Source organism: Scomber scombrus, unplaced genomic scaffold (assembly GCF_963691925.1).
Source record: "Scomber scombrus unplaced genomic scaffold, fScoSco1.1 SCAFFOLD_85, whole genome shotgun sequence".
In the NCBI taxonomy this organism is placed as follows: Eukaryota; Metazoa; Chordata; class Actinopteri; order Scombriformes; family Scombridae; genus Scomber; species Scomber scombrus.
In genome coordinates this window covers 18,020-42,382 of record NW_026910735.1, presented here as the reverse complement: position 1 = coordinate 42,382, position 24,363 = coordinate 18,020, and the positions used below count along the sequence as shown (strand labels likewise).

The 24,363-nt window shown below is 38.5% G+C and overlaps 1 protein-coding gene across 1 annotated transcript; it reads left to right on the top strand.

Annotated features, from left to right (window-relative positions):
• The first annotated feature begins 11,423 nt into the window (after positions 1-11,423).
• On the top strand, positions 11,424-19,136 carry ppic (peptidylprolyl isomerase C). The gene is made up of 6 exons (XM_062415371.1): positions 11,424-11,543; positions 13,983-14,096; positions 14,904-14,997; positions 16,197-16,264; positions 17,062-17,178; positions 19,008-19,136. Exons 1-6 carry the CDS (start codon positions 11,439-11,441, stop codon positions 19,134-19,136), a joined length of 627 nt encoding a protein of 208 aa, XP_062271355.1. The 5' UTR covers positions 11,424-11,438.
• Positions 19,137-24,363: the final 5,227 nt, after the last annotated feature.

The following is a 24,363-nucleotide window of genomic DNA, read 5'->3' as shown; positions in this document are numbered from 1 at the left end:
GCATTTTTCTTCTATTATCTCTTTATATCAGTGTTTATATGTTATATCTGTATGTTTATACTTTACTTCCTGTGTGAAACACTCTGTGACTCTGCTGTGTAAAGGTGCTGCGTATAAATAAAGATATTCAACTTCTCTGATGAACTGAATCAAACCTCATCTGGGAACATTTGAGGAATAGTTATGTTTGGTCTATGATTATAATTATTGTTGGCTGGTGAGATTTATTAATCTTCTACCTGAATGTGCACCTGAATCTTTACCGGTTACCACAACATCAAATCCAACAATTGGTCCCAACGGGTTTTATCGATTTGGCCGATTTCATACGGAAAACTTGCTGTAATTTAGCAAAATTGCGAGCTCCTGTCTAGTGAGCTTAAAGAGCAGCGTCAATTCAATCAGCTCAGATGAGGAACGGCTCTGTTTAATGGATCATGGCTGAACTTTGCATCAGTGGAAACGACCCAATTGGTACAAAACGCAACCCGAATTATCACCACTCACCGAAATTGCTGATTTTTCCAGCCAGATTAAATAAAAAAGGGAACCCAATCTAGCAAAACTGACTGAAACTACCTGGAATTTTCCAAAAATGCATTTTTATTATTGAGTTTTGTGCAGTTTCAAGTGTTTTACTGTTGAGTTTTATGTGTTTTTTAAAAGGTCATCAAGGGACAATCATTAGGCTATGAATGGTCTGTGGTATGAGACCATGTTGCTGTCTAAACCCAGTAGGGCTCTGAGATCTACTGACTCAGGTCAGATAGTGGAGCTCAGAGTTCAGACTAAACATGGTGAAGCAGCTTTTACACAACTGGAACAAACTACCAGCAGAACTGAAATCAGGTTAAAAACACTTCTCTTCTCCTGTGCTTATGATTGAGCTCTTTCAACCTTTGTGTCGTCCTCCCGGGTCAAATTGACCCCGTCTGTTTTGACCGTTCCTTCTTTCCTCCCTTCCTCTTTCCCTTTCTCCCTCCTCCCTTTCTTCCTTCCTTCCTTTTTTACTTCCTCCCTTCCTTCCTTCCCTCTCCCTCCTTCCTTCCTTCTTTTCTTCCTTCCTTCCTTCCTCCCTTCCTATTTTCCTTTTCGCTCCCTCCTTCCTTCCTTTTTTCCTCCCTGCGTCTTACCTTCCTTCCTTCCTTCTTTCCTCTGTCCTTCCTTTCCTTCCTCCCTTCCTTCTTTCCTTTCCTCCCTCCCTTCTATCCTCCCTCCCTCCCTTCTATCCTCCCTCCCTCCTTCCTTCCTTCCTTCCTTCATTCCTTTTTTGACTCAAGGACAACAGGAGGGTTTTTATGAGTTTTTTTTATTTCCAATTTTTTTCTTTTAAATGTTTGTTTTAAGTAAAGCACATTGAGTTGCCATTGTGTATGAAATGCTGTATATAAATACTGCCTTGCCTTGCCTTGCCTATACTCCGTCAATATACAAATAAATATAAGATAAAATAAATAAAAATAGATGGTGAAACACAGCTAATAAGCAACGATAACTGCACAAACTGGCATCTAAAAGCTCCATGAAATCCAGGGACTTAACCCTCCTGTCTTCTGATTGGCTGAACAACTTCTGTCCTCCCAGGTCAAAACTGACTCAGTAGCAAGGAAGGAAGGAAAAGAAGACAGGAAGGAAGGAAGGAAAAGAAGACAGGAAGGAAGGAAGGAAAATAAGACAGGAAGGAAGGAAGGAAGGAAGGAAGGAAGGAAGGAAGGAAGGAAGGAAGGAAGGAAGGAAGGAAGGAAAAGAAGACAGGAAGGAAGCAAGGAAGGAAGAGAAAACATGAAGGAAGGAAGGAAGGGAGGAAGGAAGGAAGGAAGGAAGGAAGGAAGGAAGGAAGGAAGGAAGGAAGGAAAAGAAGACAGTAAGGAAGGAAGGGAGGAAGGAAGGAAGGAAAAGAAGACAGGAAGGAAGGAAGGAAGGAAGGAAGGAAGGAAGGAAGGAAAAGAAGACAGGAAGGAAGGAATGAAGGAAGGAAGGAAGGAAGGAAGGAAGGAAGGAAGGAAGGAAGGAAGGAAGGAAGGAAGGAAGGAAGGAAGGAAGGAAAAGAAGACAGGAAGGAAGCAAGGAAGGAAGAGAAGACATGAAGGAAGGAAGGAAGGAAGGAAGGAAGGAAGGAAGGAAGGAAGGAATGAAGGAAGGAAGGAAGGAAGGAAGGAAGGAAAAGAAGACAGGAAGGAATGAAGGAAGGAAGGAAGAAAGGAAAATAAGACAAGAAGGAAGGAAGGAAGGAAGGAAGGAAAAGAAGACAGGAAGGACAGAGGGAAGGAAGGGAGGAAGGAAAGATGGTAGGTAGGAAGGAAGGAAGGAAGGAAGGAAGGAAGGAAAGAAGGAAGGAAGGAAGGAAGGAAGGAAGGAAGGAAGGAAGGAAGGAAAAGAAGACAGGAAGGAAGGGAGGAAGGAAAGATGGTAGGAAGGAAGCAAGGAAGGAAGGACAGAAGAAATGGAAAAGAAGACAGGAAGGAAGGAAGAAAGGGAGGAAGGAAAGATGGAAGGAAAAGAAGACAAAAAGGAAGGAAGGAAGGAAGGAAGGAAGGAAGGAAGGAAGGAAAAGAAGACAAGAAGGACAGGGGGAAGGAAGGAAAGATGGAAGAAAGGGAGGAAGGAAAGATGGTAGGAAGGAATGACAGACGAATGGAAGGAAGGAAGGAAGCAAGGAAGGAAGGAGGAGAAGACAAGAAGGAAACCGGGCCGGATTGGACCCCTCGGCGGGTCGACGTCCCACACAAGAATCAAACCCGGCGAAGACTTTAGAGGCTTTACAGCAACAACAACGTCGTATTCGTTCTGCCATAATTACTGAGAAAGGAAGGTAATTACTGTCATGACCACCAGAGGGCGACACTGAGCAGGAAACATAAAGTCGTGAATATTTTTAATTGTTTTTCAGGTCAGTCTCCTTAATTTAAAGTTGTTCTTTAAGTCTCTTCTTATTTCTATTCATTATTTCAACATGTTACTTCTCAGATTTTTGCTTTTTTAATCTATAATCCATTAAAATAAATCATCTCATCATAAAGTTTAATCTACTGAATGAACTTTATATCAATAAAAATCATTATTACAACATTTATTATGATGTCTGGTGTTGTAGGTGGTCGTCCTGCTGTCAGCTCACCGCAACCTCTGTATGTGTGTGTGTGTGTGTGTGTGTGTGTGTGTGTGTGTGTGTGTGTGTGTGTGTGTGTGTGTGTGTGTGTGTGTGTGTGTGTGTGTGTGTGTGTGTGTGTGTGTGTGTCCAGCAGACGGGTGGGAAAGCTTGGGGTCGTGGATAACAAGTCAGACCCAGAAAACACAATGAGCTCGGCTGTAATCTGTCTTATCTACACACACACACACACACACACACACACACACACACACACACACACACACACACACAGCACATGTGTGTGTATGTACATCAGTCATTGTAGGCTGCTGTGGATAAGAACATCAGCTAAATGCCTGAAAACTGTGTGTGTGTGTGTGTGTGTGTGTGTGTGTGTGTGTGTGTGTGTGTGTGTGTGTGTGTGTGTGTGTGTGTGTGTGTGTGTGTGTGTCTTGTTATGACTGGCGTCGCTCTGACAGGCCCCATTTGTCATCCGCGGGACCTCTGGTGGATTGATAACGAACAAAAACACAAACATAAGCGTCTGAAAATGAACTCTCGTCGACTTAAAGAGACTTTTTCAGCGCCGAGGAATGTGGAGCAACAACAGGCCGTCTGATTGGCCGACGCAGTCAGGGGGGTCGACGGTAGCCAATCAGGGAGCGGCAGGGTTGGTAGTTTGAATCCCTGCTTCTCTAACAGGCTTTATTCATTTATTGAAGAGTTTTTAACATCCTCTCACATCAGAAATGCCCTTTTTAGTCTGTTTCAGGACAGTTTCCGACATTAAAGGAAGTCGATTAAAGGCCATTAAAACATGTTTACTTTCCTTTTTTAGAAATCTTTATGGCTTTTTTTCTTTTTAAGTAATTCCTGGAAAGTTAGAGTCACAACTCTGGCATCGCAGTAACTCACTTTAAATCACTTCACACCAGATTTAAAAGGAATATTTTCTGCGTTTATCTACAGAAGGAACATTAAAAGTCTCACAGGAAGAGTTTTAATTAGAACTTCCTGTCTCAATTTAAATCTTTAAATCTTTAAATCTTTAAATCTTTATACACAAAAAAACTTTATTATTGTGGATGTTAAAGTTAAACCCTAACCCCCTCTGGACCAATAAACAGTGAATCTCAGACTCTTAAACTCAAATTAAAACAGGTGTCAACCTTTGTGTCGTCCTCCCAGGTCAAATTGACCCCGTCTGTTTTGACCTTCTTTCCTTTCTCCCTCCTTGCCTGCCTTCCTTCCTTCTTTCCTCTGTCCTTCCTTCCTTCCTTCCTTCCTTCCTTCCTTCCTTCCTTCCTTCCTTCCTTCCTTCCTTCCTTCCTTCCCTCCCTCCCATCCTTCCTTCCTCCCTTCCTCCCTTCTTTCTTCCTCCTTTCATTCCTTCTTCCTCCATTCCTTCCTTCCATCCATCCTTCCTTCCTTCCTCCCTTCCATCCTCCCTTCCTCCCTCCCTTCCTCCCTTCCTCCCTTCCTTCCTTCCTCCCTTCCTCCCTTCCTCCCTTCCTTCCTTCCTTCTTCCTTCCATCCTTCCTTCCTCCCTTCCATCCTTCCTTCCTTCCTCTCTTCCTTCCTCCATTCCTTCCTTCCTCTCTTCCTTCCTTCCATCCTTCCTTCCTTCTTCCTTCCTTCCTTCCTTCCTTCCTTCCTCCCTTGACTGGAGAACAACAGGAGGGTTAAAGCATCTTATTAATATTTTATCTTCTACTAGTTATCAGTATTTTTAGATCACAAACTCTAAAATAAAAGCAGACTAAGAATAAAACTTGAGTAATTTAATGACTTTATTAATATAATAAAGAATCCAGCGTTGTGTGTTTTACATCATAATATATAAAAATCTGCCAGAATCAACTTTAAATGTATTTTTACTTCAGTTTTTTAATGATTTAAATGTTTTATAGTAAATAAAACAACTGAAATCTATGAAGAGTAAAATATATATTCTGTGTCTGCTCTCATCATTAAGATTATTATTATTATTATTATTATTATTATTATTATTATTATTATTATTATTATTATTGGAGGGATTGTCAATAGTAATTAAAGGATATTGAGCTCATCTTGTGTCTTTTAACCTTTTTAACATCATCAGGAACAATGATAAATCAGTATCAGTGTTAAAGAGGTAAATGTGTTTATATGAAGCATCAAGTTAATATTAAACTACAAGAAATATGAATTTGATTACTTTCCTGCCGTCTACATAAATATATTTAGAATAATTTAAAAGGTGTTTAAGACTCTGTTTCTCTCCTCGTTATTTATCATCAGCTGATCACAAAAAATACAATAAACTAACTCAAGAAATACAGAAAGAACCAGCTTCTTTAAGTTGGAGTTTTTTCCTCCTTTCTTTCTTTCTTTCTTTCTTTCTTTCTTTCTTTCTTTCTTTCTTTCTTTCTTTCTTTCTTTCTTTCCTCATCTTCTTCATCTTCCTCCTCCCCTCTCTCTTTCTTTCTTTCCTCTTCCTTCTTATTCTTCTCTTCTTCCTTCCTTTCTTTCTTTCTTTCTTTCTTTCTTTCTTTCTTTCTTTCTTTCTTTCTTTCTTTCTGTCTGTCTCTTTCTTTCCTCATCTTCTTCATCTTCCTCCTCCCCTCTCTCTTTCTTTCTTTCCTCTTCCTTCTTATTCTTCTCTTCTTCCTTTTTCTTTCTTTCTTTCTCCATCTTCCTCCTCCTCCCCTTCTTTCCCTCTTTCCTAATCTTCCTCTCCCTTCTTATTCTTCTCTTCTTCCTTTCTTTCTTTCTTTCTTTCTTTCTTACTTTACATGTTTTTTAAACAGACAGGAGGAGGAGTGTATTCATCCCTCCATCTCCTCCTTTATTAAGGTTTATTAATGTTCAGTACTAACAGGAGGAATAATTACAGACACATAAACACACTTAATGTTTCTAGACTCACTTATAACATTAAATAAATTCACTTTATATTATTTTAGTCGTTTAAAAGGTTTTTTTTTTTCACTCTAAACTGATGAAAGGAAATTCTCTGCTTGTTCTTAATGTGCATGAACTCATATTTTTATTAGTCTGTAATCACACTTCTCTGTTCGGGATCCTGTTGTTCTAGACAGAAAGAAAGAAAGAAAGAAAGGGAGCAGAGAAAAAAGAGAAAAGAGTTCAGGCCGAGCAGGAGGAGTATTAGGTGTTTTCATCCATTGATTAATGGCTTTCTAAAGCAAAGCACATCGGAGGAGCGGCCCGATCAATAAATTAACTGCCCAAATTCATCATTTTCTACAACTAAAGCTAATTATTTAGACGGCTGCAGGAAAAGAAATAAATAAACACACAATATTAACAAGAGGTCATTTAGTAAAGCTAAAGCTAAAGCTAAAGCTAAAGCTAGCAGAGCTGCTGCTGGGTAAACTGATATATACCCACCCATGAGTCTGGGTCATAATTAACCCTCCTCGACTCAAGGAAGGGAGGAAAGAAGGAAGGAAAGGAAGGAAGGGAGGAAAGAAGGAAGGAAGGAAGGAAGGAGGAGGAAGGAAGGGAGGGAGGGAGGAAGGAACGAAGGAAGGATGGAAGGGTGGAAGAAGGAAGGAAAGGAGGAAGGAAGGGAGGGAGAAGGAAGGATGGAATGATGGAAGAAGGAAGGAAAGGAGGAAGGAAGGGAGGGAGGAAGGAAGGATGGAAGGGAGGGAGAAGGAAGGATAGGAGGAAGGAAGGGAGGGAGGAAGGAAGGGAGGAAGAAGGAAGGAAAGAAGGAAGGAAGGGAGGAAGAAGGAAGGAAAGAAGGAAGGAAAGGAGGAAGGAAGGAGGGAGGGAGAAGGAAGGAAAGGAGGAAGAAGGAAGGAAAGGAGGGAGGAAGGAAGGAAAGAAAGGAGGGAAAGAAGGAAGGGAGGAAAGAAGGAGGAGAAAGGGAGGGAGAAAGGAAAAGAGGAAGGGAGGAAGGAAGGAAATAAGGAAGGGTAATAGGGAGGAAAGAACGAAGGAAGAAAGGGGGATGGAGGAAGGAAAGAAGGAGAGAAGGAGGGAGGAAGAAATGAAGGAAGGAAGGAAAGAAGGAACAGTCAAAAGAGACGGGGTCAATTTGACCCGGGAGGACGACATGAGGGTTAAACTTAAGAAATTAAGTCATTTTTTACAGTGTATTTATGAGGTTTATTTACTTTAATCGTGATCAGATGAGAAACACAAACAAACGTATATATAGTAGTAGTAGTATATTATTATATTATTATATTTGTATATTAGTATATTAGTATATTTGTATATTAGTATATTAGTATATTAGTATAATAGTATATTTGAATCCACTTAAAGCTCATAAACCACTGATGAGACCTTTTAAAGGAGAGAGATTTAAAAAAGAGTCAATTTCCACTCTGGGATAAATGGTTTAAATCCATGAGGTTAGTTAGCACACAGCTGACGGTAATTCAATTAACACACACACACACACACACACACACATACACACACACACACACACACACACACACACACACACACACACACACACACACACACACACACACACACACACATACATAAATACATGACCAGCCCCCCCCCCTGTAACCTTGGTGTGTGTATATATATATATATGTTTTAAGGAGGTGTCACTTTCATTTACATAGCAGCATGTTGTTAAGGTTCCGCTTTGACATCCAATTAAAACGTTTACATTTCTGCTTAATTAATTCGGCGGATGTCGTGAAGAAAAGACGAATGGACGGGCTGCTGTGACAGGAGACCGATAACTCTCTGTGTGTGTGTGTGTGTGTGTGTGTGTGTGTGTGTGTGTGTGTGTGTGTGTGTGTGTGTGTGTGTGTGTGTGTGTGTGTGTGTGTGTGTGTGTGTGTTAAGGTCACGGCAGGCTGACTATTATAATTCATCTCTATAGACACGTATCCAGCAGGGGACTTATATTCTCTTTTTTCAGCTTTATTTCCTGCAGCTGAAGCTCGGAGACGATGCTATATAAAGTGTTTTAAAAAGCTGTAGCTGTGTGGGTGTGTGTGTGTGTGTGTGTGTGTGTGTGGGGGGGGGGGGGGGGGGGGGGGGGCTTCATTATGCTTCTGGTTTATTGTTAAAAGCTGCAGATTATTGATCTTTTGCATGCTGGAAAATGCATTTGTTTGTCAATCAGTGAGGAAAAAATTAAATCTGTGGAGCTGCAAGGTTCATTTTTTTCCCCTTTGATTTATTATTATGTTTATATTAAAGTGTAACACACACACACACACACACACACACACACACACACACACACACGCACACACACACAGAGGCAGACAGAGACATCCTAATTATATTAAAAAAGTCATTTAACCCTCCTGTTGTCCTCAAGTCAAGGAAAGAAGGAAAGATGGAAGGATGGAAAGAAAGTTGGAAGGATGGAAAGAAAGATGGAAGGGAGGAAGAAGGAAGGAAGGGAGGAAGAAGGGAGGAAGGGAGGAAGAAGGGAGGAAGGAAGGAAAGATGGAAGGGAGGAAGAAGGAAGGAAGGGAGGAAGGAAGGAAGGATGGAAGGACGGAAGGAAGGAAGGAAAGGAGAAAGGGAAGAAGGGAGGAAGGAAAGATGGAAGGAAAGAAGGGAGGAAGGAAGGAAGAGAAGATAGATGACAGGAAGGAAGGAAGGAAGGAAGGAAAGATGGAAGGGAGGCAGAAGGAATTAAAGGAGGAAGGAAGGAAGGAAGGAAGGAAGGAAGGAAGGAAGGAAGGGAGGCAGAAGGAATTAAAGGAGGGAGGAAGGAAGGAAGGAAGGAGGGAAGAAAGAGAGAAGGAGGGAGGAAGGAAGGAAGGAAGGAAGGAAGGAAGGAAGGAAGAAGGAAGGAAGGAAGGAAGGAAGGGAAGGAAGGAACAGTCAGAACAGACGGGGTCAATTTGACCCGGGAGGACGACACAAGGGTTAAATAGTAAGTTTTTGTCATAGTTCTTATTTCCCCCTGCGCTATGTTACCACTAACCCGTACTATGGGGTTAATTATAACATTCCCCTCCTTGTGTTTGATATTAAACTATTCATTTCCTGTTTGTGTTACAGAGATAACAGCTATAACATTTAATAGCAGACACTTGTCACTAGTTTGCATCAAATTTTGAAAGCTCTGATTTAAAAGAGCTCCGAGATACAAAGAGAAACGTCCAAAATGTTACAACCGTCCCTGGTCTCCCCTATTCTATATTTATATGTTAAATATACACGTTTCAATCATTTTGAGACTCTATTAAAATATATAATCAACTTTAAATTTATTTATTTTTATATATAGTTAAATTAAAAGTGTGTGTTCAGGATCCTTCTGTGTTTGTTAGTATGATGTCATTGTTCCTCCCAGCAGACAGGGGGCGCTGTTGCTGATGCAGCTCTGACTAATTAAATATACAGTGTACAGCAGTGGTGGTCAAATACTGGCTCGTGGACCAAATGTGGCCTCCAGCAGACATGTTTTTACCTCCTGATTGCAGCTGAAGTTTTGACTTTTATACTTTAGATCAAAACTTTGACTATTTTTCTACAATAGATAACAGACTACAACCCTGTCCCATCTGATCCTGACCCTCACATTAAAACCAGAAATGATATTTTCCTGTTCAGCTTCAGCCTGTTAAACACATTTGTTCTTCACAAACACAATATTAACTAAACTAAACTTTATATCCTCCATTAATGAAGCTGCTGCTGCCAATAAAAAGTCTTTATCTCCCAGTACAACCCAGAACATGAGTTATAACTAATGAATAATGAATAAATACGACATCAGTCTTCACATTTAATCCTAAATGTTATAAATCAGTTTAATCTTTATATTAATTTAAAGAACTAAACTCTCCGTCTGCGCTGAGGTTAAAGATCAGATGTGACTTCCTGCTTCTATCAGCTCAGGAGGTCAAAGGTCAACACAAACACAGGTAGTGACCTTTTATTTATTTAAACCCTGAGACGCTTTCACCGAGCCGAGAGATTAAAGATAACAAAAAGACATCTGTATGTTTGGACTTGTGCTTGCTGACCTTTGACCTCCTCAGAGGGTCTCAAACCGCAGCAGGTCGGACACGTCTGACCTTTAGAGTGTTTTCTGAGACGAGTTTGATGATGATGTCACTAGTTTTACCCTACATACCTATCTACCAGGCGGGGAGTTCTGGTCCTCTGAAATGAAGCCAACCAGGAAGTAACTTAAAACTGCATTCTATCAAAAGGCCACCAGGGGGCATTTGTGTCGTCCTCTCGGGTCAAATTGACCCCGTCTGTTTTGACTGTTTCTTCCTTCCTTCCTTCCTCACTCCTTCTCTCTTTCCTCCCTTCCTTCTGTCCTTCCTCCATCCCCCTTCCGTCCTTCCTTCCTTCCTTCCTTCCTTCCTCACTCCTTCTCTCTTTCCTCCCTTCCTTCCTCCCTCCTTCTTTCCTTCTCTCCTTCCTTCCTTCTTTCCTCCCTCCCTCCTTCGTTTTTTTCCTCCCCCTACCTTCTTCCTTTCCTTCTTTCCTCTGTCCTTCCTTCCTTCCTCTTTTCCTTTCTCCTTCCCTCCCTCCTCCCTTCTTCCTCCCTCCCTCCTACCTTCCTTCCTTCCTTCCTTTCTTTCCTTCTTTTCCTTCCTTCCTTCCTCCTTTCCTTCCTTCCTTCCCTTCTTCCTTCCTCCCTCCTTTCCTTCCTTCCTCCCTCCTTTCCTTCCCTCTTTCCTTCTTTCTTCCTCCTTTCCTTCTTTCTTCCTCCTTTCCTTCCTCCTTTCCTTCCTCCTTTCCTTGCTCAGATCCGATACTATTGGCCTCCGAGCAGCAGTCCACAAACCAATGGGTGACGTCACGGATGTTACGTCCATTTCTTATATACAGTCTATGATCTCTACCAACCTACATATATATCTACTATACCCTCTTTTCTTTTTTATTCCTTTCTTCTTACTCTATTTCTTATCCTCTTTAGTTTCCTCCTCTTCTCTCGTATTTCCCCTTCTCTCTTCCTCTCTCCTCCTCTCCTCTCTTATTTCCCCTTCTCTCTTCCTCTTTCCTCCTCTCGTATTTCCCCTTCTCTCTTCCTCTTTTATTTCCTCCTCTCCTCTCTTATTTCCCCTTCTCTCTTCCTCTCTCCTCCTCTCCTCTCTTATTTCCTCTCCTCCTCTCCTCTCTTATTTCCCCTTCCTCCTTCCTCTCTTATTTCCTCTCTCCTCCTCTCAGTGGGCGGGTCTCTGATCCAGGCTCATCCCACAGTGAGGGGGGGGGGGGGGGGGGGGGGGGGGGGGAGTGGTTTGGTGATGTAGCCGTGTTTGGAGCGGTGTTTCCCGGTCAGCCTCCCAGCTGTGACTCGCTGTGATTTCTCTCCTTCCTCTTCTCCTTCTCTCCGTTCCTCCCATCCGCAGCCTTCCTCCGCTCTCTCCGGTTCACCATGGAGCTCCGGACCGTCCTGCCCGCTCTCCTCCTCCTCTCTGCCGCCTCCCTGCAGCCGAGCACCGGCGTGGCCTCGCGCACGGGACCGAAAGTCACGGAGAAGGTTGGTGATGATGAGCTAATGCCGCATTTATTTGCATTTAACCTAAAAAAAACAAAACAGCGTCTTCTGTCTGTCTGCGCGTGGCGAGCAAGCAGCTGCGCGCGTGCCAGAGTGGATAATGAATAGAACGGGCTCGCGCATAAACACATAGAGAGATACTGAGAGACGACGAGGCCTGAATGACACACACACACTGACACAAGCGCACACACACACACACACACACACACGCACACGCACGCACACACACACACACACACACACACACGCGCACAAACACAGCTGTATACGTGTCCATCCAGATGTTAATACGCAGCGTGTTTGCCTGCAGGCCGTTCATGCACGCGCGCGCGCACACACAGATCTGACCTACATTTATACTACTAAGGCTTATTATAAAAATAGACTCACATTCATTCAGTTATTTAATATTAAATTAAATATTAAGAATAAAATCACACATTATTTTAATCAGATATGTTAATAAGAGTGTTAATGGACACGATAATGATCTGATACGTCACTCATAATATTATATAGACTATATATATAAAATATATGAGGTGTTTTTAAATATAACTTTGGTGTTGACAGGAAATGTGAGGAGAAATTGGCTCCTAACTTTTGTCTCTAACTTTTATAGATATAATACTGGATATGAGATTTTAAATGATATGTTGGTACATCAGTCTATAAGTCTATAAGTGAGAGTGAAGCTTTATTCATGGAAACAGCAGCTTCACACACATTCAAAGCTTGACTTAATGTGTATTTATTAACTTATTATGAAGTTTTAAACCAGATCTCACAAAGTCTTCATCTGCAGCTTTAACTGGTTCAGTTCAGAGTTGATGGAAAATTAACTGGAGTTATTTTTAATGATTTAATAACCATGTTTATTATTTAATAACCATGTTTATTATTTAATAACCATGTTTATTATTTAATAACCATGTTTATTATTTAATAACCATGTTTATTATTTAATAACCATGTTTATTATTTAATAACCATGTTTATTATTTAATAACCATGTTAGTTATGCTTTAAGCTAAATGTTGCAGCTTCTGTGACATCATAATAAACTGAATATATTTAACGTCGCTTTGAACTTCAAGAATTTACAACAAGTATCTTTATTTAACCTTTGTGTCGTCCTCCCGGGTCAAATTGACCCCGTCTGTTATGACTGTTCCTTCTTCCCTCCCTTCCTTCCTTCCGTCTGACCTTCTTCCCTCCCTCCTTCTCTTTCTTTCCTTCCTTCCTTCTTTCCTCCCTCCTTCTCTTTCTTTCCTTCCTTCCTTCTTTCCTTCCTCCGTCCCCCTATCTTCCTTCCTTCTGTCCTTCTTTCCTCCCTCCCTCCTTCTTTCCTTCCTTCCTTCCTTCCTTTCCTTCCTCCTTCTCTCTTTCTTTCCTCCTCCTTTCCTTCTTTCCTCTGTCCTTCTTTCCGTCCTTCCTTCCTCCCTTCCTTCCTTCTCCCTTCCTCCCGCCTTTCCTTCCTTCTTCCTCCCTTCCTTCCTTCCTTCCTTCCTTCCTTTCCTTCCTCCCTTCCTCCCGCCTTTCCTTCCTTCTTCCTCCCTTCCATCCTTCCTTCCTTTCCTTCCTCCCTTGCTTCCTTTCCTTCCTCCCTTGCTTCCTCCCTTCCTCCCTTCCATCCTTCCTTCCTTGACTTGAGGACAACAGGAGGGTTAAATTCTGACATTTTATAAACAATCAGCTGATTAATCAATAATAAATATAAAGGTTTGTTGCAGTTATAATCAGCTGATCTAGTGTCAGTATGAAACTTTGGTCACATGATCACAGCTGGATGTAAACTACTGTAAACATCAGTTAAACTTACTGATGAAGAACATTAAATACGATTAAAATCCCCCCAAAAAAGCAAGAAGACCTTAAATAAAGATGATTTTGACAGACTACAGTAAGGGTAGTGGATATGGACAAAATTAATAATGCTGTTAATTAACCTTCTGAATATTTATATCTTATTTTAAATGCAATAATATAACATTACAGTGTTCATAATCATCATATAGTGAAGTTTAATCTCCATCACACTGAGTTATATTCATCTTTTTAGTATTTTGGATCTCATGCTGGTATATTTATCATTTATATAGACATAAACGTTGTTATATTAAATATATTATTTATATATAATTGAAGTAAAATGATGTTAAGTGTCAGTTGAAGTCTGTCTCACCTGTAGTTTAAGTTTAAAGTCTCATTAAACTAGAAAAAGAGTGGGAAAAAAGTGATTGATTGACAGGCTGTGTGTGTGTGTGTGTGTGTGTGTGTGTGTGTGTGTGTGTGTGTGTGTGTGTGTGTGTGTGTGTGTGTGTTTGTGTGTGTGTGTGTGTGTGTGTGTGTGTGTGTGTGTGTGTGTGTGTGTGTGTGTGTGTGTGTGTGTGTGTGTGTGTGTGTGTGTCTCTCCAGGTGTTTTTCGACATCACGGTGGCGGGTCATGAGGTGGGGCGGATCGTCATCGGCCTGTTCGGAGAGGTCGTCCCTCTCACTGTCAATAACTTTGTCGCCCTGGCAACCGGAGAGGTGAGGAGGACACACACACACACACACACACACACACAGTATTGAAGCTATTTGAGTATTAAAAGTTTGCATTAAAACATATAATCCTCATGAATGAGTATTTTCTTCATTAAAGCTGCAAATAAAGATTATTTTCATCTATTTCTTTAATAATGAATTCAGTTATTTGGTCTTAAACTGTCTGAAAATTGAGAAAAATGTCAATTACTGTTCACAGCAATCCAAAAATGTAGTTTACTGTCACAGAATAAATAAATAAACTAGGAAATATTCACATTTAAGAAGCTAAAATATGTGAATTTTGACTCTAAATGAATAAACTGATGATTAAAATAGTTGCAGATCACTTTTCTATTGTCTAATTGTTGCATCTTTATTGTTCATTTTACTTCATATATTTTTTTATTGTTGTAACTTTTCACCTTTTTATGCTTCAACTATATTTAACTCCTAAAATCCATGAAGTTAAATCCATTAAAGGGATTAATATCGAGCAGAAAATGTCAAAAAAAAGGACCAAATTTCATTAAGAGAATATTATAGATGACTTAAAACAACGTTAAATAACACTGTGCTTCACTTATAGCTGCACATTTAATATGGTATAATACTGTATATTACATATTGGACATTTTATTTGTTAATTATTTGATTTGAGGATCAGTTTTATGGTCTTTGCATCTTAAATCATCATTAATCCTCTGTCTCATTATCAGCCTACAGGGCTCATGTGTTTAATTTTATATGTATTTATGTATTTATGTGTTAATTGATGCAGATATTAAAGCTTTGTGTGTCTCTCTGCAGAAAGGTTACGGCTACAAAGGCACAAAGTTCCACAGAGTCATTAAAGACTTTATGATCCAGGGAGGAGACTTCACGGCTGGAGACGGGACGGGAGGTGAGAGGGAGGAGGAAGAGGAGTTTATCTTGTTTATTTATGTTTTTAACGTACCTGGAGGTTTATAGTATACACATGATGCAGCTTTATGGTATTAAAGGCGTCAAAAACATCAACAGAAGCTCATCAAACGTCTAAACTCATGAATTAAAACCCTTTAAGTGCTTTAAGGAACATTTTGTTTAAATATTTGGACTTCTATCATCAGCTGATGTTCAAATCTCTTTATAAATCTACAGTAGATAATAAAAGGCTTGTTTTAATCTTCATATAAATATAAGATTTTAATCTCTTTTACATTCATTTGTCCCATCTGATCAGATTTGTGTCAATAATAGTAGTTAAGCTTCAACTGTAAATGTTTATTTTGTATTATTTTAATATCTATTTGTTATTTATTTATTTATTCTATTTATTTATTATTTTCTTTATTTGTATTTATTTATTCTGTTTTATTTATTTATTCTATTTATTTATTATTTTCTTTATTTGTATTTATTTATTTATTCTGTTTTATTTATTATTCTATTTATTTATTTTATATATTTATTTTTATTTCTTTATTCTATTTATTTATTTTATATATTATTTTATTTATTTATTCTATTTATTTATTATTTTCTTTATTTGTATTTATTTATTTATTCTGTTTTATTTATTATTCTATTTATTTATTTTATATATTTATTTTTATTTATTTATTCTATTTATTTATTCTATTTATTTATTCTACTTATTTATTCTATTTATTTATTCTATTTATTTATTATTTTCTTCATTATTTTCTTTATTTGTATTTATTATTCTATTTATTTATTTTACATATTTATTTTTATTTATTTATTCTATTTATTTTATTAATTTATTGATTATTTAATAATTTAATTTAATTCATTTTCTTTATTTATATTTATTTATATGTTAATATTTATTTTTTTACCACAGTTTATTGTGTGTGGATATTAATGAATATTATGACATCCGGCCCTCTGATACAAACCTGAAACTGTTTCATACAAACACAAATACATTTTTATAAAAACAGCTGTCTGGTTCATGGTTGAAACTGCTGATAGAGACCAAGGAAATAAAGATGTTACACTAAATACAGTGATGGGATGTAAAACAGTATTTTAGAGGTTTTATATGTTTATATTAAATGTTTAATCACATTAAAGTCGTTATATTCTTATTTCCAGGTCACAGCATCTACGGGACGACTTTCACTGATGAAAACTTCAGACTGAAGCATTTAGGAGCCGGCTGGGTGAGAATCACTGATATCATCTCTATTAACTGGTTCATCATTTAGTTTATATTATCTGTCATAAGATGGTTAAAGCTACTCTTACCTTTCTTACATTTCACACGGCACTTTGAAAAAACATGAACAGCAACAACCCCTCCTCCCTCCTATGCCCCCCCCCCCCCCCCCCCTCACCCCAATCATATCATTCAGACAGAATGATATGATTGGTCGGAGTTTTAACGGAATAATGAGGAGTTTCTATACCTGGTGGTTCTCTCTAACATTTTAGAGCCATTACCTTATTAATATTATTAATAGAATTTTAACCTAAACAAAACAATGTGTAAAAATGTAACAACGGTAAGGGTCGCTTTAAGAGCTCATCATAATTTCCTAAAGCCCAAATTAACATCTTAAAGATTTCCATTTTACTTCCATGTGTGATGAAAAAAGCAGCAAAACTTCACAATTAAGAAGCTGGAAACAAGTAATGTTAAACGATGAATCAATTATCAAAATAGTTGCAGTTTATTTAACTAGCCAATTAATTTATTATTTGTTTCAGCTCTCAGACACATACATGATTGTTTTCTATATTTTTATGGACCTTTATTATATTATATATACTTTATCTCAACTGTAAATTTTTACTTTTTAATAAGGAATAACTACATTTTTCTACTTTTTTAGAGTCTTATGGGAAGATTAAAACATAAACCTAGCTTGTCAAAGAGATTCGATGATATATGAAATGTGTGTGTGTGTGTGTGTGTGTGTGTGTGTGTGTGTGTGTGTGTGTGTGTGTTGTGTACCAGGTGAGTATGGCGAACGCCGGTCCGGACACCAACGGCTCTCAGTTCTTCATCCTGGCTGCTAAAGCTCCGTGGCTCGATGGGAAACACGTGGTGTTCGGTAAAGTCCTCGATGGGATGGTGAGTGGAGCCAGCAGAGGTTGTTGTTGTTGTTGTTGTTGTGATGTCGGGTTTGATTGTTAAAAAGACAAACATGAGAGCTGAAGTTGAAGTAGTTTAAACTATAAAACTATAACCACAGTTCATTCATGGTGTCTGATGTATTTGAGGGTAAAGGTGGATCCACCATGAGGCCTGTGTGCTTCCTGGTTCAGAAGGTTTTGCCACAGGTGAGCTGACTTCCTGTATAGACTCAGAAGCTCCGCCTACACAGGAAGTAGTCCAGGAATGGGAGCAGATTTCTACCATTAGTCCCGCCTCCTTTTTAAACCCCTTCTTTACTGAGTTTACTCTGCTGATAGTCAGGAAGTGTTTGTTTCAGTCTTTCACAAACTTAAATATATTTTTTTGCTGTGCTGGGCAGATAAAAAACGAATATCTTAATTTAAACAAAGATAAAGTAAGGCTGGGAGATATGGACAAAATCAAGTATCACAATATATTTTTGACCAAATACCTCGATATTGATATTGTAACGATAATGTAGAGATGACTCTTGATGCTTTCACAAAATATTTACACTATGAAATCTTTGATAAATAATCATCAGTAATGTGGATATAATGACAAAGTGGATAAAAAGTAAATAACAGAACAGCAAGAACAGTCTGGAAAGTTCAGAACATTACATTACACATTTTCACAGTAATGCAGCTTTAAAACCAGGAAAAGAAACTCTGATGACGATATTACGATATCCTAAATCTAAGACGATATCTAGTCTCATATCACGATATCGATATAATATCAATATATTGCCCAGCACTAAAATAAAGTAATATTTAGTAATATAATATATAATGTATATACTCTGAAATGCTGCCGAACTGTTGTGTTTTTAATGTTTTGTCAACGCAACTGCTAAAAAAGATTTGTTTGGTTTTTATTTTAGGTCTGATCATTTTTAGTGCCTATTTGTTAAGACTGCTCAATTAATCGAAATTTGATCATGATTACGATTTTGGGGCCAAACGATCTCAAAACTAATAAAATCGGGGGGAAACGATTGTTTGTAATCTCCCGCCGCCGTCTCCTTGTGCCTTTTCTCCTGGGAATCTCCCATAATTTTACAAGCCCCAACTTTGTTTGTTAATAATATGTGTAAACTATCATCAGCACTAATAATATCTCTGCAAATGTTCTGCTGTGTGTTGCGTTAAGCAGCAGATAAAAGGTTGGAGATAAGATAAACACCTAGTGAATAAGATAAATACCAAATAAGCCAAATAATAATGTGTATACTTCTCTCCACCACACCATATGGGGAAGAGGAAAGTACAAGGAAGTCCTCAGTTTCAAAGTGTTTTTTGACAAGAAATGTCCAATAAATGCAGAATTTTTCTAAAGTAAAAAAAAAAATCATTTTAATAATCGTAATTATAATTTTGACCCAAATAATCGTGATTTTTTTTTCCATAATCGAGCAGCCCTGCTACACAGTCGCCCATAAAGTTGGAATAATTTCGTTTTCAGACACATTCCTCTTTTTATTTTCTATTTATACACATCAGTAATCACCTTTGACCAGGTATAATGAGATTGATCAATACAATTTTGAGAATATTTACACTTTATCTATCAAGAATACATCACATTTTAACAATCATTTTATGGAAAGAGGTAAAAAAATATTTTATTCCACCTTTATGGGCGACCATGTATTTATTACTATCTTTTTAATGCACTGACAGGAACTGGTGAAATGATAATAAAGTGAATCTTGATCTTGATGACGATGGATTATGATTCTGTGTATTTCTAACCTATTCCCCTCCGTCTCTTTCCTTCAGTCCGTAGTTCACACCATCGAGCTTCAGGACACCAACGACAGGAACCTGCCGTACACCGAGTGCGTCATCGTCAACAGCGGCCGGATCCCCGTCAAAGAGCCCTTCGTAGTGGAGGTGGAGGGCTGGTAGATTAATGCAGGGAGAGGGTTTAATACCACTATTATTAAAAAAAGACAGAATGAGATTACTGCTGTTTACACTGGAGGTCAATCAGAAGTCCCAAAACAGGTTGCTAAATATATGCACAACTTAAATTATACAACTTAACATGCATAACACTAGCTTTCTAGCATTGGTTGGGTGTCATTTGACATTTTTCAACATCAATATAACACTCAATAGTTTTAATATAAATAAAATTTGATTGATTTTATATAAATCACAGAATCATCTGCAAATGTGATGATGTGTCTGTTAGTTTAGTTTCTGCGATGCTTTCAGAAGTATAAACATGTTTTTTCTTCCAAATTATACTTGAATAATACAATATAATATTTTATATAAGTTCTCAAATTCGTCAGTGTTTAACTTTCTCCAAACACAAAACATCTGTATTTTGTTAAACATCAAATACGGGCAAAGATTATGATATAAATGAAGAAATATCAGATGAAATAATAAGTAAACAAGACTAAAAATCTGTGACACATGACATGCTATATTTTAATACTTATTTTAGATACTACAGACCGATTCAGTCGCTACCGAAACAGTCTTTATGTTCGATACGTAGCGTCATTAGCAGGCTAACGTAATTAGCATCACATAGTATTTTCCTCATGAAAACGTCAACAGTGATTTTATTTAGCTGCTGAAGCTCAAAGTGACTTATTTTAGATATTAAAGACCAATTTCAGTCGTTGCCAAAACAGGCTTTAGGTTCGATACGTAGCGTCATTAGCACGCTAACGTAATTAGCAACACATAGTAAACATTAACATAACTAACTGTGAGCATGTTAGCAGTGATTTTATCTAGCTGCTGAAACTCAAAGTCACTTCTGATTGATCTCTACTGTTTACAGAGATAATATTTATTTATTAAGTTATTAACAGAACAAATCACTCACTGATTAACACACATATGTGGATTTTAAATCAACTTTATTAACACACAGACAATAAATACAGGTCAAAGAAACTAAATCTGTCGTATGTTAGACCCCATTTACATTTAACCAAACAGCCTCAGGAGCTTTAACACCACTTTCTGGATCGGAGTAAACTTTTAATGCTCATGTAGCCAATAAAAAACATGATGGACTGTTATTAGATTAGCCAACGTAGATCAAGTAAAAGCATTATTAACTCTTATCTGGATTTTATCCGGACACAAATACGCTAAGTGTAAATGGGGCCTTAAAGACGTTGTTACCTAAAGCTACGATGCTAACTGGGTAACTGGGTTTGGACACCAGATAGAAGTTTAGACATGAAGTTAAATCCATTAGAGATAGTAAAGACGTACTTTTGGCACATATCCAATGAGTCTCTCTGCTCAGGTGAAAACCTTTTATCGCCAAACTTGCCACTTTTTCCACGATCGTAGCCAAAGAAAGTCACGTTTATGCTAACGGTAGCATCCTAAAGTTTTTGGCGTTCAGGCTGCGTTCACACTGCAAGCCAAAATCCGACATTTAGCCAATCTAGATGGAACCAGATGCTCTTATGAAGTCTGAACAGTCATAAATCACATGAAATCCGATTTTTGCAAACCAGTTGGAAACCACCTTTGGGAGGTAGTTTCAAATCTCATTTGGACAGATGTGTCTGAGTCTGAACAGCTCCAAACACTCAAATCTGTTCTGACTGTCCGTGACGTCTCTCTACGTCTCTACGCTACGTCACTCTATGCGACACCAGACCCGCTTATTCCAGTTGTTGTTGCTAGCTGATATCAATGGAGGCTTATTCCAGTTGTTGTTGCTAGCTGATATCAATAGAGGCTAATTCCAGTTGTTGTTGCTAGCTGATATCAATAGAGGCTAATTCCAGTTGTTGTTGCTAGCTGATATCAATGGAGGCTTATTCCGGTTGTTGTTGCTAGCTGACATCAATGGAGGCTTATTCCAGTTGTTGTTGCTAGGTGATATCAGTGGAGGCTTATTCCAGTTGTTGTTGCTAGCTGATATCAATGGAGGCTTATTCCAGTTGTTGTTGCTAGGTGATATCAATGGAGGCTTATTCCGGTTGTTGTTGCTAGCTGATATCAATGGAGGCAATGGAGGACGTCAACATCAGTCCTTGGACAGAGGACCAAACCAAATTCTTAATTAATCTTTGGGAAGATGGCTCCGTTCAAGCGAAGCTCAAGGGCATGTATCGCAATAAGTCGATTTACGAACATATTTCACATTCTTTGAGAAAAAGGGGATTCAGCCGGACGTGGCTACAGTGCCAGAGGAAGATAAAAAAGTTTAAAAACAAAATATAAAGAGATCAAGGATAGCAACAACAAAAGTGGGGCAAGGCGAAGATCATCTACACGCTAGATGACGCCTCCGCTCCGACGACGTTGCCACAGCAACCTGTCAGATTGGTCATTAATGTGGTCCAGTCTGAACAGAGCCAAATCCCATTGGGACACTTTCTAAAAACAGTGTGGACAGTCAGGCCTAAAAATCGGATTTGAGAAGGAATCAGATTTTCCTGCAGTCTGAACGCAGCCTTAGTGGTCCCTTAAACCGAAACGTTTTTAAAAGGTTTCATGAGGCCCTTTTACACAGAGTAGGAGTTTCACTGTGAGCCATTTAAACCACATATCACTGAAATTAAACATTTAGTTTCATTCTTCCAAAATGTGGCTTTTTATTTTATTTGCGTTAAATTTTACGGTTAAATTTTTTGCACTCTTGCGTGTAAAAGGACCTCATAGATGAGCATAATACACTTAAAATGAGATATGAAGTGTTTATTAGTATTTATCAGGTTCACTGTGGTTTATGCTGATCGTATTTTTAACGTTAGCATACTTCTTCGTCTAGCGGATGGAGCCAGTTAGCATTATCGCTTAAACATCAAACTTAATATCAAACAGAGGATCGGTGCTGTGTATCAAACTGACGGAGGACTTGGAAACTTGAACTTACAGACTCATGTAGCTCCTCGTTTTCTTATATTGCCAAAATCGTTCTTCATTTGCCAAATTTCCTTGCACTTTCTATGCATATTTACATCAATATATTAATTTTTAAAAAGTAGTAAAATACTTTTAAACATATGCAAAACAAACCCAAAACTGTAGCAAGTGTCAAATGTAGTAGCAAAAATATACATATATATATTTTTTATCATTCCATTGAGTATTTTTCATGATATTTTGATTAAATGAAGGTAAAAGTCTTCCTGCTGCATTATGCATATCATGTTTGCTAATAAACTACAGCACAAACTGCACAGGATGAAAATGTTCAATGATGTGAAAATGAGTGTTGATACTGTAATAAAAAGAAAGAGAAAATATAATATTGTCCAGTCTGTAATGATTTGTTGTGTTGGAGGTAAACTCGTCCTGACTGTTACTCTGAAAATCTCACAGCAGCATTTCCTGTAAATCTAATAAAAATACGACTGATGCATCTTTTAAAACCTCGTTAATAAAACATATCAGAAGTTCTGCTTTCATTCTCTTCAACAGTAGAAGAAAAAGTGCCAACAAGTGTGTTTTATACAATAAATGCTGTTGGGGAAAAAAAACTGTCTTATCTGTTTATTGTGGGCAGTTAATATAAAAACATGACTACCAGCTTTTCTGCAGAGTAATGCATATGCCTTAAAGTATGAATGCAATTTAAATGTATTATTAGTGTCATCATGTATAGAGTAGAAATGTAGCCTGGGTAAACCCATGCTCGAGCGAGATTCCACTTCCCTTTAGAAAGTTAGCATGGCCACCAAGACAAACAATCTTCGCCTGAGATAGGGAACCAATCACAGAACAGGGGAGGCGGGCTCAAGGCGATGACGACCCAAGAGCGACTCTGTTTACATTCAGCATGGCGGCCACGGAGCTGCAGCAACCGCTCAAGCAGCAGTAGATTGCGTGCTAAATAAATAAACTGGAAGGCAAGTTCACTTTGAAAATAGAACAAAAACTTGCGCTACATGATTTTCCCTTCATAAACAGGAAGTGTTCGCGCTGCTACAGGCTCTGAATACGTTATCGTCTATCGTTGATATGATTGGCTGTAAGTTTGTCCAGTAGTGTACAGAAGCATTTGATCGACATTCGTTGATCCCGCCTTAAATACGAGGAAATGAACGACTCCTCTCCCTACCTCAATATCACATGAGATTGAGGTAGGGTCTGGTGTTAGCCAGGATAGTAGAGATGTGCATGAGTCCATGTTTTCATGGTCGGCTAACTGTTGGGTGGTCTGAACGAATAACCGAATATTCGCTGACAATCACAAGGGCTAAATACATAATACGTCAAAAAATAACTTTAGATATTCATAACAAACAACAAGCTTTAACTGCACAAACTTGTATTAATTTAAATGATAATCAGCCTTCATTACTTTACACAAACACATTAATTAAAAGAAAATCTTAGAGGCTTACAGACAACTAAAAATATAACAGGTGGATTTTTTAAACAACTCTGAGCATACCCTTTACAATCATGTTAGCAATGAGAGACGTGAACAAAAACGTAACATCTAAACTTAATTTAACAGGTTCTGGGTGAAAATAACTGCAGCTGTGATAAAAAGGAAGACACCCGCACACTGTATTATGTGCTCCTGTGATTTAATTACAAACCAACACAACGTTTCGACCCCGAAAGGTCTTCGTCAGGTGCAAACAGCAATGAGAGACGTAACGTTAGTCTTTTGTTCCAGATGTTTAACGTACTAGTCTGGTGATTAGCGTCAAGTCGATCTCCCTCAGTAACTGTCACACAGGCGGGCAGTTCCGGTCCTCTGAAATGAGGCCAACGCAGAAGTAACTTAAAACTGCATTCTATCAAAAGGCCACCAGGGGGCGACCGTTTTGGTGTCAAAAGGACTTCCGTCTCTATACAAGTCAATGGAGAATTCACCAACTTCTCACTTGATTTCTAACCTCAGTAAACGTTTTCAAAATGTGTTTATGGTCTCAATCGCTAGTTTAAAGCCTTCTTCAATGCAGTATGATGTTCATTTGGGACATTTTGGCCTCCCTGATTTTATATGTGACGATAAAGCAGGGTATGCATTAGGGCGTGGCTACGTCGTGATTGACAGGTTGATTGGTTCACAGGTTCAGGAGGGCGCCTCATGCTCCTCCTGATGCCCATATAAGTAGAATCCGAGTTTTTATTTTTCCCAGCATGCACCGGAAATTTTCAAGATGGCGCTGCTCAGATCCGAAAC

Bases quoted from the DNA above. Each gene is read 5' to 3' on its own strand.
- ppic (XM_062415371.1), top strand. From the start codon at position 11,439: ATGGAGCTCCGGACCGTCCTGCCCGCTCTCCTCCTCCTCTCTGCCGCC. The intron at 14,097-14,903 runs GTGAGGAGGACA...GTCTCTCTGCAG, and splicing joins TCGCCCTGGCAACCGGAGAG to AAAGGTTACGGCTACAAAGG. The intron at 16,265-17,061 runs GTGAGAATCACT...GTTGTGTACCAG, and splicing joins AGCATTTAGGAGCCGGCTGG to GTGAGTATGGCGAACGCCGG.